Source organism: Lontra canadensis, unplaced genomic scaffold, assembly GCF_010015895.1.
Source record: "Lontra canadensis isolate GAN:19392208 unplaced genomic scaffold, GSC_riverotter_1.0 scaffold11, whole genome shotgun sequence".
Taxonomy (NCBI): domain Eukaryota; kingdom Metazoa; phylum Chordata; class Mammalia; order Carnivora; family Mustelidae; genus Lontra; species Lontra canadensis.
In genome coordinates, this window is record NW_022631005.1 from 29,258,918 (window position 1) to 29,271,699 (window position 12,782).

A 12,782-nucleotide genomic window follows, 5' to 3' on the forward strand; every position below is an offset into this window, starting at 1 on the left:
TTTTTAAAAGAATCACTTTTGTAATCCCCCTTGGATTTTTGTCCATCTTCTAACTCAACCCACTTTTAATGGCCTCTTTCTTCGTACATCTCGTACAGTCTTCTCCTTAAACATCCGCTGCTCCACGATGACACATCAGCACTTTGTTTAGGAACACAGTGCCCCACAAGCAGTCACCTGATTCTCTACATGATTTATTCGCGCTAACATTCTCTTATTCATTCATTTAAACTGCTTGAGATGTATTGGGAAAAGGTCCCTGTTGTGCCCCCCACAAGGTCACCGTGTATTTAGAAAACCTTTGGAGGCCATTGCCTGGGGACGAACTGAAGCAGAGCACAGCAGGGAAGAGCATCCTGGGTTTAAATAGTGGCTTCCCAGGTTATGGGATATCCACCTTCCACAGTTTGCTTAGCTTCTCCATTGTCATCTGGAAAATGGTTATAATTATTCTTAGGGCAGAAGTAAGGACATTTAGTAAGATTATTCATGCAGTGCCTTTACTACATACTATGAGCCAGAAACATACTAATGTTCTAGGCTAGTTATTACCTATCCTTGTCCCTGTCTTTCTACTCATCTAACTATGTACTTAGTGAGGGCAGACTGCTCTGTGGCCCACCACCTCCCAAGGAGTACTTACACCTCATCTGGTATTTAGTAAAGCTTAGAAGGGAACTGGGGGGAAGGGAAGGAGATACAAGATAATAATGGGTGAGAGGCAAACCATAGGAGACTCTTAACTATAGAGAACAAACAGGGCTGCTGGAGGGGAAGGGGGCATCAGGTAGTTGGGTGATGGGCATTAAGGAGGGCACGTGATACAATGAGCACTGGGTGTTACATGTAACTGATGAATCACTGAATTCTACCTCTGAATCTAATTAAAAAAAAAAAAAAAAAGGAAACCTAGGAATGTTTAATGCATTAGGATGGATTAGGTATTGGGGAATTTTAAGCATGTGTCACCCATATTGGCAAATCTTTTTCTTCTTCAACTTCTTTTTTCTTTTTTTAATTAGCCAGCTTTTCTCATTGCATTTCTTATCCTATAATGTGAGTAGCAGCTTGTTCTACTAGTTGTTTTGTTAAGCCAGCCCTCCTGGTGTCATTCTAGGGAAAGAACACAGAAGCACTGCCTAATGAATAAACTCATCATGATTTTCCTTCACCTTTAATTGTCTGACTAAAATGCTTGAGAAACAGCAATCTACAAAAACAATTGAAGGCAATCAGGTTGTTGAATTTAAAATCATTTCTACTTCAGAGAAATTAAACTTTTTCCCTGTTCTAACGTAAAATTATAAAGGAATCACACCACATTTTCTTTTTTCTCAATATATTTTAATGCTTAATATATTTGTATTACAATCTTCATTTTCTCAAAGGCAGGTCAAATGAACCCAACCGTCAAATTATATGTTGTAAACCTATATGGACCAACTCATACTTTGGAACTCATGCCTCCTGACAGCTTTAAATCAAGGTATGCAATTTCCATTTTACTTTTACTTAGAAATAGTTATTTTAACTTCAATTATCATTTTGTTGCAATTTAGAGAGATGTGATCAGCTCAGCAAATCCACTTGAAAATAAATCTGAGGTTGTCCCATTAGTGCAGGAATGAACTCATTCTGGGTTTCTTGTTGTTTCCAGGGAGCATTTAAAGTTTCAAGGAGATTAGCAGCACCAGAAAATGACTAAATTGTAGTGATATTGAGAATTAGACTTTTTGCAGGAGACGTGACAAGGAGATGGGGGCAAAGGATAATTTTCCATTGAGTGTTCTTCCTGAGAATAGTTACTCCATTTTTTTTTTTAAATGGTCCTCTTTAAAAGAGTACAATTTTCTTAGAGTTTGTGTAGGTTTTCCAGCAGAAATTCTCCCCATAGCTTGGGAGTGATTCCCTAGCTTTCTTCTCCAGGTAGGATAATGTAATAAGATGTGGTTTCAAAATATCCTACATAAGAAGCCTACTTATCTAAGAAATTTGAATGGAGAGAAAAAAAAAAAAACACATTTAGTATGTCATAGCATAATTTTAGTATTAGTAAAATCTCCAGTAGCAGACAATGGATCAAATAACCATGTGGATTTTAAAATTCAGAGTGATCTGAAACTTCAGGGGTATTCTGTCAATTAGTGCAACCCTTTGAAAATTTACAACTGTCCTGGTGATGGAATATGTAGCTGATTTAGGAAAATACTTTCAACTACTGAGTGATAGGGGGCTAAGCTCAAACTTTATTTTGATGCCATCAACCATCAGTGCTGGGGGACTGATTCAAATATAAATTCCACTCAAATGTTCCAGTGATGTATTTGGGAAAATTCCATCACAGTTGCAGATTTTCACAGACAGTGGAGCCTGCAGTGTGTGGAAATTTTCTCAATTTTAAAGTTATTAAAAATTTATAGACTGCTTACACTGGAAGGTCGCCCATAGCCACCTAAAACAATCTGTTCCTATTATTGAGGGAAAAGATGAGGCCCAGAGAAAATAGAACCCCAAGATTAGTTGGTAACAGAGGTAGGAAATATAGTAAAGCCTGTTTAAAGTTATAGACCATTTCCTGCAGGTCATGATGGAAGACCTTACAGGGCTGTTGGAATTGACATTCAGAATGCAGTAGAGTTGACCAAATCAGATAGGAACTCTATACTGAACTCAGTCTACCAGCCACGGAAGAATTAGTCACAAATGAAGCAATTATGGAAGCCATTAGTATTTTATGTGGTCCTGAGCTCTTATCTTTTTCTGATTCATTTAATGCTCTGAATTAACAGGAAAAGGGCACTAGCCTGGAGTGTTTGAGTCACAACTCTGCCACCATTTCATTACATGAGCTTGGACAAGTCACTCTACGTCTCTCTGGTCTGAATAACCTCATTTTAAAGTAGTAATTTTTTGTTCTCCTCAGTCTTTTGAAACCTTTGAAATAGAAATCAACTTTACAATATCCAGCTTCTTTTTAAGAAAAGGTGGTGATTCTGGACCTTGATGTTATAACCCAAGACTGTCACCAAACACAAAAATTCTTGAAGACAGAACCAGTTGTTATTTATTGGGTTATTAGTTAAGTATATATCTGTAATATTCAAAGTACAATATGATAAAATTAGTCATCCATGGCAAAAAGGTATCACATATCCTTAGATATAAATCCAATACACAGAATAAAATATGAGATCCCACTAAGAGTGAGGAAGAATATTGTAAAGAAAAATCTCTTAAGTGTAATTCAAGTATGTTGGTTTCGTGATAAACTTGGTCTGCAGTTTGGGGAAAGTCAGTAATACCTTATCTATATAATGCACTGAACAATTTTGCTTTTTCTCCCTCAGGGTCTTATGTAAGTGCCACCTACAGCATGTGAAATATACCAAAATGTATGATTTTTGTTGAAAAACTCAAGATCAAGGTTTACTTCAAAATTGATAACTTTAAATATCACCCCAGCTCAGTTTTACAGAAATGTATTTCCTTACTCATCTGTTTCTGGTAGGAAGTTTCAGTCCAATTCACAGAAGAGTAATAAATGAATTTTAGATCATCTGCATTTAGTCACTCTGAGCATAGGTGTTACTTAGATGGGCTCAGAAACACACAAACGAATGAAATAGATATATCCGTGGTGCGCATCAAAGAAAGCTGCATTCATCTGACTGCACATAAGATGGAAACCAAACTTATTTTTTCATTGGTTTTGTTTTAGGATTATGAGCATCTCTAATATTTAATACCTAGTACATTAGCCATATAGGAATTAGCTAGGGAACTGTTGTGCTCTCCTAGTTAGAGATCTAAGAGAGCATGTCATTCTTCATAATTTAATGGTCAGGGTCCTAGAAATTAAACAGATGACACAGTCAAGAATGATAAGTGAAATGCAGTTAGTTGAGGGACTATTAACAAAAACGTGAGCAGGATTAAGGGGACACTCACAAAGGATGAGAAAGCAACTCTAAGTCTGCAACAGGGAAAAACTGCTGCTGTCTCAGGACTGAAAGAATGAGGTCCAGGCTCAGTTATGAATCCTAAAGAGGCTTGTAGCTGAACACAATGGCCAACAGGAGCTGTCCATAGACCCAGCAATTCAGTCATTGCCAAACCACACCCGAGTAGAAAGTGGGTCCTGGGAATTAATACCTGAACCCACTCTCCTCCCAAACTTGAAAGTTCCTGCAGGGGCCTTCCACTGGCAAGGCAGCCTCACTGTAGAGGCTGCAGGTAGGGAGAACTGGAGAATGGACCTGGCAAATGAAGAATATTCCATATAAATAATTTAAGAATAATATTTGCCATAAGGAGTTTATTATACTTTATGCATGTGTCGGTGATGACCAAATGAGGACACGGTGATTTTTCTGAAGCCACGTGAGAAAGTGTTCTGTATCTGTCTGGTGCTGTTTCTATCTCTGTATCTCTGTCTCTCTATCTTTTTCTGTGTGTGTGTGTGTGTGTGTGTGTGTGTTTCAATCTCTCTATTTCTATACAAACACACAAACACACTCATACACAAATCTACATACACATATCTGTGATTTACCTTATTAATGCATGTGCTTCTACAAACCTGCCGTATTTTTCTCATGCGCACTTCACTAAGTTGCATTAGCGTACTTTGGACCTGGAGTTTTCCATGGTAACTAACACCTGTTTCCCTCTTTAACTTATTTGCCTTTTTCTCCTAATTTACGCTACCATGTTATTCTTAAATCTTCCTAAGCTAACTCAGATTCTTTTTTGTATTTTAAAAATTTTAGATATAAAATGCATAAGTTAAATTTTTGGTACCAGTATTAGTAGCACTATTCTCATATTAGTGACAGAACTCCTACAAATTCCAAGAAATACAGATCATTTTTTATTTTTTCAAGTTTATAAGTATAAACATGCATTAATTAATTTATTAGTAACATACGTTCCCCATGCCCTATTAAGACCATCAAATGCTCCGGAGAGGGTGGTGGGGTTATGGATACTGGGGAGGGTATGTGCTATGGTGAGTGCTGTGAAGTGTGTAAACCTGGTGATTCACAGACCTGTACCCCTGGGGCTAATAATACATTATATGTTTATTAAAAAATTAAAAGATTAAAAAAAAATAAAGACCATCAAATGCCCTCTCTTTTTGGAGTTTGTGTTGGGTTCATAGCTACCCATATCATTTGATATTCTATTTAAGCTCTCAATAACAGTATACCCAAATAATTAATTCATTCTGTAATAATTTACTTGTTTACTTTTTTTATATATTATCTAAGCATCTGTATTTTATATTATCTTTAGATATGCATATGGCAATTCTGTTACTTTGTGCAGTTATAAACCTTATCTTTTTTTTTTTTTTTCTTTTAGGACTTCCTTTTTTTCCACTAAACTTGAACTTCATCTCTTATCCTCTCATAATATCACCCTTGCGGCAGTAGTAATTATTAAATGTGTATGTACACACCTAAATAGGGAGGAAGATTTATAAGATAAATAGAAAGATGGTCTTTTATGGCTTGAGGTACCTTATAAACTGTATTCTTTGACTCCCACTCCAAAGAGCAAGATTTGTTTAGAATTTATAAATCATTTGTTTTGGTCTGTTCATTGTTTATTTGGCTGGTTGATAGATTTATAACAACTCGTGTTTATAAGTGTAATAGAAATATGTCTCCAAGCTAGAATCAGCATTCAGTAGACCTTGTTTAACACCAGATACTTAAACTCTAGTCAAAGAATGTAAAACAAATTTCAATTCATATATGGCTTTAAAAAGAAACTAAAAGGATACCGTAACTTGGAGAAAGACATAATTTCCCTTCCTTTTTCTTTCTCACACACTCCTTCATTTTTTAAAAAAATATATTTGTGATTCAGCTAAAGATCCTCTATCAAACAAAATCAGATTATGAATGCAACTTTTCTTCAATAGGAATTCAGCTCATACTCTTATCTTTAATTATTGTCTGTATTGATTCTTCAGAATATAGCACAGTAGGAACTCAGATAATGCCCCTTTATGAACATTCCAGACCCATTTTGGGAGTTAGATGATTCATCTCATCTTAAGGGAAAGGAACATTTTACAAATTTTTACACTATGACCATAAGGTATTGTAAGCATTCTGTATCATTATTGGGATTTATAATTAAGATTTTAAAAATACACATTTAAGTTGGGTTATGGACATTGGGGAGGGTATGTGAAATCGTGAGTACTGCGAAGTGTGTAAGCCTGACGATTTACAGTCCTGTACCCCTGGGGCAAATAATGCATTATATATTAATAAAAATAATAAATTAAAAAATACATATTTAAGTTCTGGTGGAAAGATTTTTTTTATTCTTTTTTTTTGGCGGGGGCGGGGGCGGTTTGGGGGAGAGAGAATCTTAAACAGGCTCCACCCTAGCACAGAGCTCCTCAAGGGTCTCCATCTCAGGAGCCTGAAATTTTGACCTGACCAGAAATCAAGAGTCAGAAGCCACCCAGGCGCCCCCTGGTGGAAAGATTTTTTATAGTAATGAATTCTATGGATCTTTACACAGGTTGGCATTTGTCTGTTGTTTTGAGGAAGTTGTTTTACTTTGTATTCAGATATCTCCAGGCTGAAGAGTAATGGTAGCATTTTGTCTTTGGTTTCTCCTTACTCTGTGTCTCTGACATTATTTATTTGAAATCTTTCTTTAGTCATCCACCCTTTGTGACCCATTATTTTTAGTGTGTATCACTGATGTGACATTGTAATATTACCTGTCACGCTTGAAAGCACCATGCTTTTTCTTCTGTATCATTGAAGTATGCCTAGTCTACAATTTTTTTCTGCTAAAGAATATTTGTGTCTTAAAAAAATCAAATTAAGAAATTATTCTATGTTCATGAAAATGCCCTAAATGACCCTTCTTACAAGTAATCCCATAGTTACTAACAATGGTCTTTGCTGATCACTAGCTATGGCTTGGTCATACATGCCATTACAATACAGTCATGGGTAGAGATCCTGGATTATCTGGAAGAGAGTGAGCTCAGTGCAACTATATGTATACAAAGATTATGTTATGAACACAGAGTAATGATTGGAGAGAAAGCCAGTGAAAACACAGGTGTGACTTCTAACATAGTACCTTTCTGCTAGTGATGCTGGGCCTCCATTCCACATACCCCTGTAAACAATTAGATCTTCTGTGCCAGACCACTCAGCTGATTCAAAGTCTTTCTTGAGTGCAGTCCACCTAACCCACTTGTCTCTGTGGCTCAAGAGGGTGAGCTCCTTGCAGACTTCCTGGGTAATCCGGAGCCATGGATACTACGAACAAGCAGGAAAGACAATTATAAGGAGGAGGCAGTTCTGCTAGTCACAGGTTGTGGGACACCAGATCTAATGTGTTCATGATATGGAGTTCCAGGAAGACAGCCACATCAGCAGCAGGCAGGCCAAGGAGTGTGATTTCTAAGTAAGGGCCTTTCCCTAATCCCTCATTCAGCGGAAGCCTGATTACTTAATGAGAAAACTAAGGAGAGCTGCACTTAGGATCCTGGAATAAGCAAAGAAGGAATACAGGATGTGTCTTACTTCTTATGTGTCAAGCTCTATTTTAACTTTCATTTTAGGTAACCCCAACTCTTTATCATGGAAATTTCAGTGGCTTGAAATTACCCCTGAAAAACCTTATAAATTCAATTTTGAGAGCAACTCTTATCTTTCAGATTATAAATAAGGTCAATACTAAGTTCACATCATGCTAAATTCTCCTTATAGGCAACTAGATACATTATGTACAAACACAAAATAATCACAGTATTTAATCAAAGAGAAAGATGAGTGGTATAACTATGAATTAATTACTTTAACTTAATTTTACATCTAAATTAGTGTACCCCTTACAAAAAAATCACTTATTCACCAGATTTGCCTTGGTTGTATTTTAATTGCTTTTCTAATATGAAATCCTTTTTAAAAGTCAAGATTTTCTATCATAGATAATAAATATGTGTCAGTGTCTGTGAAGGCACTATAAAGAAGATGTTCTTGCAACATTACACTTGAGGGCTACTTTGAAAGGGAAAACACTCAAGATGAATATTTAAATTATGTTTTGTTGTTACATTTGTTATATATTTTAAAAATTATTCATGTTGGTTGTCATCTCATTTGACACAATATGTACTATTACTCGCTTAACTAAGATAAATTCCTGATTGAGTTTGAAAACTTGTATCTACCAGTACTATCTAGATTTTTCTATAAATATAACCTCCTTGATTTTACAGCGTTTGGTCAGTTGTTTACAATAACCAAATTATTTTTTACTTCAATTCTAAACAACATTTATAACAATTAATCAGAAACATATATTGTCAGAATTCAGGGTTTCTTTTCCTGGTTATAGTATCCATTGTCATTTTTCTCCATGATAAATTCTTTAGATAAATCCATTAAAGGTTAATACCTATATTTTCCCCTTTTCAATATTCATACTGCTGAATATGATAATGCATGCAAAATAAAGCAGTTTAAACCAAAACACAGTAAAAATGAACTGGATATGATTCTTTGAAGAATCACAAGGCCCACTCCTTTGGCTAAAGATTAATCCTAAACCAGTTAGTTGCACATGTGATTCAAAGTTGTCTTTGTTAACTATTCAGAGAACTTTCACTGAGTTTCTTGGCATTTTGAAGTGAGACTTAGCTGGTTTTGAAAGCTGTCAGCGGTCTTGGAGAGATTGTTGAAGAAAATATGGCAGGCTTCACTGTATGCTAAGTTTTGCTTGCCCTTCTGCTGACATCTTCACTTTCTGATGGGCTAATCGGTTTTCTGGAGGAAGCAACAGCTTTTCAGAAATGTTAGAAATGTAAGTTCATGTAGCTAAACGTCTAACCCACAAGTGTCTAAGGACAAGTGATTTGTATCACAAAGCTTTTCTACTCATACATGATTTTTCCCTAAGTGACATAAAAACTGGGTGAATTTTTTAAAAGATTTATTTATTTATTTATTTGAGGGAGGGAGGGGCAGAGGGAGAGGCTCTTCAAGCAGACTCCCCACTGAGCATGGAGCGACAGGGTTCCTGATCTCACCGCCCATGAGATTGCCACCAAGAGTTGGACACTTAACAGACTGAAGCACCCAGGTGCCTCTGGGTGGGTTCATTTAAAGACTGTGCTCACAGATGCCACTTTAAATCATCTCATCTGTTCTGAAGCTGGGCAAATTTTTTGAAAAGTTTTTTTTTCTTTATCATAAATTGAATCAGTGTTGACTACTGCATTTTGTCTGTGTGGATTGAGGGTTTTTTGATATAGTATGTAAATTTCCAATCACAGAATCTACAATGAAAGAAATACAAACTAACTATAGGGAAAAACATAAGCTTTCCCAATCTAGAAATAGATTGAGAACATCATAGGCTCCAGTAATTAGCGTCCTCACTATACGGAAAATTCAGTAGCCCCTCATCTCCATCAGTTTAATTCCTTCTTTGTTTTAAACTGTTTCAAATAAAGAAGACTTTAAAAAATTACTATATATATATATATATATATATATATATATATATGCATATGTGTGTATATGAACATAGGATGTATATGACTGGAACTGGCCCTTGACTCACAACTGAGAAAGACCACACACAAAATAAATAAATAAAAACTAATAGCTCTATCATGCAAGTCCCCATGGGTAAAGTGAAATAAAATGGAGATCATGCGTAAGAAATAATTATTAAGTGAAGAATAAGTTTTGCCTTTTAGTTGATTTTACTTTTTACAAAAATAAAATGCAGCTTAAAAATTTATGCTTATTACACATTAGTGCTAATCAATACACAGTTTAAAAATTATTCATACGTCTATTATCTTGATTATTTTTATTTTTCCAAGGATTTCCTTTCTGAGATATCAATCACTTTCATATTTATTCTCAAATTCTTGGTACATTTGCATGTGTATGTAAATGCACATGTGTTTACATACACACACACATATTTGTATTTATGTGGGAGTATTCAGAATAGCAGATGTGATGTGTACATAAATAGAAATTAATATGATGTGGCATCCTTATAATGCTTCATTTATCCTTGCATATAAAATAACAAGTGTATGTTATTAGTACTATACAGGTTCTCTGGCTCTAAATGTAAATTTTGTTGTTGTTGTTTCCCAACTAGAGAATATTATATCACTATGGTTAAATGGATAAGCAATACCAAGACGGTGGTCAGATGGTTAAATCGGCCTCAGAACATCTCCATCCTCACAGTCTGTGAGACTACCACTGGCGCCTGCAGTAGAGTGAGTGTAATTTGCTTTTCTCTTATGCTTAAAATGAAGTACTTTATACTACTCTCAAAGGGATATCAGGCAATCCATTGTACAAAGACCAATATTTAACTTCCAGAGGTAGTTGGGAAAGAGTCATTCTATTAGAAGTATGTACTTTAATCCATAAATCATCCAAACTTTGAAGTGAGAGATATGGGTGATAAGCAAGAGGAAAAAAAACAAACAAAAACAAAACCAAACTGTAAAAAAAATGAGTTCTTTTATAGTATAAAGTGGAGTCTAAACCACATTAGTTTAATTCTCAAATACATCTTTTTCTCCATATTTTGAGTTTGATTAACTTAGGAATGTGGAATGTTTTTCCTGTCTTCTTCAGCCACATTCCAAAAATTCCATCTTTTTTTTGGTAGTTCACATTAGTCTTCTAAAATAATGAACAGTGTCTCTTTTTTAAAATTAAATAAGAAGAGTAAAAAAAAAACAACTGATCCTTGAAGCATTGTCTTTTGAAAGCAGGTTGTATTTCTATTTCTCTAATCCGTTTTTATAAGCTCTGCAATAAATCCTATATGTAATTCTTAAAGTTCTTAACTGAGGGTATACTGTAATTGTTAATGTGTATATGCCTGTATTGGTGGGTAGTAAAGTATTCCCAGTTACTTAACAACGGAGTTTTCAAACTTCTATTTCTGGACAGGATGGAGTAAATTTTGCCAGCCTAACCTCTCTGCTGTAGTTAACTATAAACCTATGTAAAGTGAATTAAACAACTACTCTCAGATACTGGACAATAGCAGGATCAGGACATAAAAAGTGAAATAATGTAAACATATAAGATAAGCCAAGCTTCCTGTAGGGCACACACACAGTACAAGCCAATGGAGTCCTAGAAAAGCTCAGTGGTATTACTGATCCAAGTCAGCAGGGAGAATCAGTTTGAGGCTCTCGTGGTGGCTGAAATTTGTAGGGTAAGTACCACAAGATTTGGAGCTATAGAGAGAAGAGCTCCAGCAATCTATGTAAAGGACCTCTTAGGACTTTAGCTCTTAAAATTAAAAAAAAAAAAAAAAAAAAAAAGACTTTAGCTCAATGCTTAACTGTGCAAGTACAGGACATGCTTCACAGAGAGAGAAGCAAATAGAGAATCTGCAGGTTTCGTAATGCTTGGAGACTTTGGAGTGCTGAACAGCAAAAACTAGAGCACTCTCACTGAAAACCCTTTGCATTCAACTCACAGCCCAGAAAGAAAAATGCATTAGAAATAAGGCTGTTCTATACTTTTTACAGTAAACCTTTATATCAAGCTGGAAAGGATCAAGTACATGCCTATAAATTAACTGTCTTCCTAGAACAAAGTTTACTATTTTAAATGGAGAATTAAAATTTAAAATATCAATTACAAAATCAAAACATACTATACATGTAGAAAAATAGAAAATGTAACCTGCCTACCTCCCTTCAAAAATAGTTATAAGAGCAGACTTACACAGAATAGAGATGTTAGAATTAACAGGTACAGAATTTTTTTAAAGCTGTTTGAAAGGTTCTTGGCAAATTAAAGGGTGGCCCTAATTTATAAATAGATGAGATATTTCAGTAGGGAAACAAAACTATAAAATACAAAACAATGAAATTTCAGGAACTAAAGAGACCAGTATCTGAAATGAAAACATTGTCTGGATGGATTAAACACAAATTGGACATTGTTGTAGTCAGGGAAATAGAAACAATTCAAACTGAAGTCTGGAGGGAAAAAGCCTGAGGGGGGACGGGAGGAACAAAGACTCAGTTACGTATGGAATAATTTGAGCTGTTGTATATGAGGGATGTAATACACACAGAAGGCAAGGTTTGAGATGTTGGGGCAGAAAAACAAAAAAAGAAATAATGACTTAAAATATCCCAAATTTGAAGAAAAACCATTAACCCATGTATCTAAGTTAGCAAATCCAAAACAGAATAAAAACAAAGAAAATAAATAGGCACATAACACTCAAATTATTGTAAACCAAAGATTATGAGAAAAGTTTCAAAAGAGCCTGAGAGAAAAATACATTACATATGGAGAAATAGAATAATGAAAATTACTGCCTCTCTCTCATCAGAAATGATAGAAGCCAGAAAGCAATGGAATACATTTTTAAAGAAGTGAAAGAAAAACAGTGTAAACCTAAAGTCTGTATACTCTGAAAGTATCTTTCAAAAATGAAGACAGATGTATTCAGATAAATATGATCTGAGATAATTTATCACAAGTAGATCTGCTTAAGTAACATGAAATGAAGTTATTCAGTTTGAAAGAAAGAGCATCAAATGAAACCTCAAATCTAATGAAGGAAGGAAAGGTGCTCCAAATGACAAGCATATGAATAAAATAAAATAAAAATATTTTCTAGTTTTTATTTTTTCTAAAAGTTAATGGATAAATTAAGTAAATCAAAACTGTCAAACTAAAAGTCTTGTGTATAGTGGAAGAAACAGTCAACTAAATGAAAAG

The 12,782-nt window shown here is 34.9% G+C and overlaps 1 protein-coding gene across 3 annotated transcripts in view; it reads left to right on the forward strand.

Moving 5' to 3' along the window:
* DPP10 (dipeptidyl peptidase like 10) overlaps positions 1–12,782 on the forward strand; it is a 1,333,785-nt gene that overhangs the window by 1,237,192 nt on the left and 83,811 nt on the right. For all 3 annotated transcript variants that reach the window (XM_032856197.1, XM_032856196.1, XM_032856198.1), the window contains 2 exons: positions 1,389–1,486; positions 10,171–10,294. In XM_032856197.1, the coding sequence (XP_032712088.1) occupies positions 1,389–1,486; positions 10,171–10,294 (222 nt within the window). The remainder of the gene's footprint in view (positions 1–1,388; positions 1,487–10,170; positions 10,295–12,782) is intronic.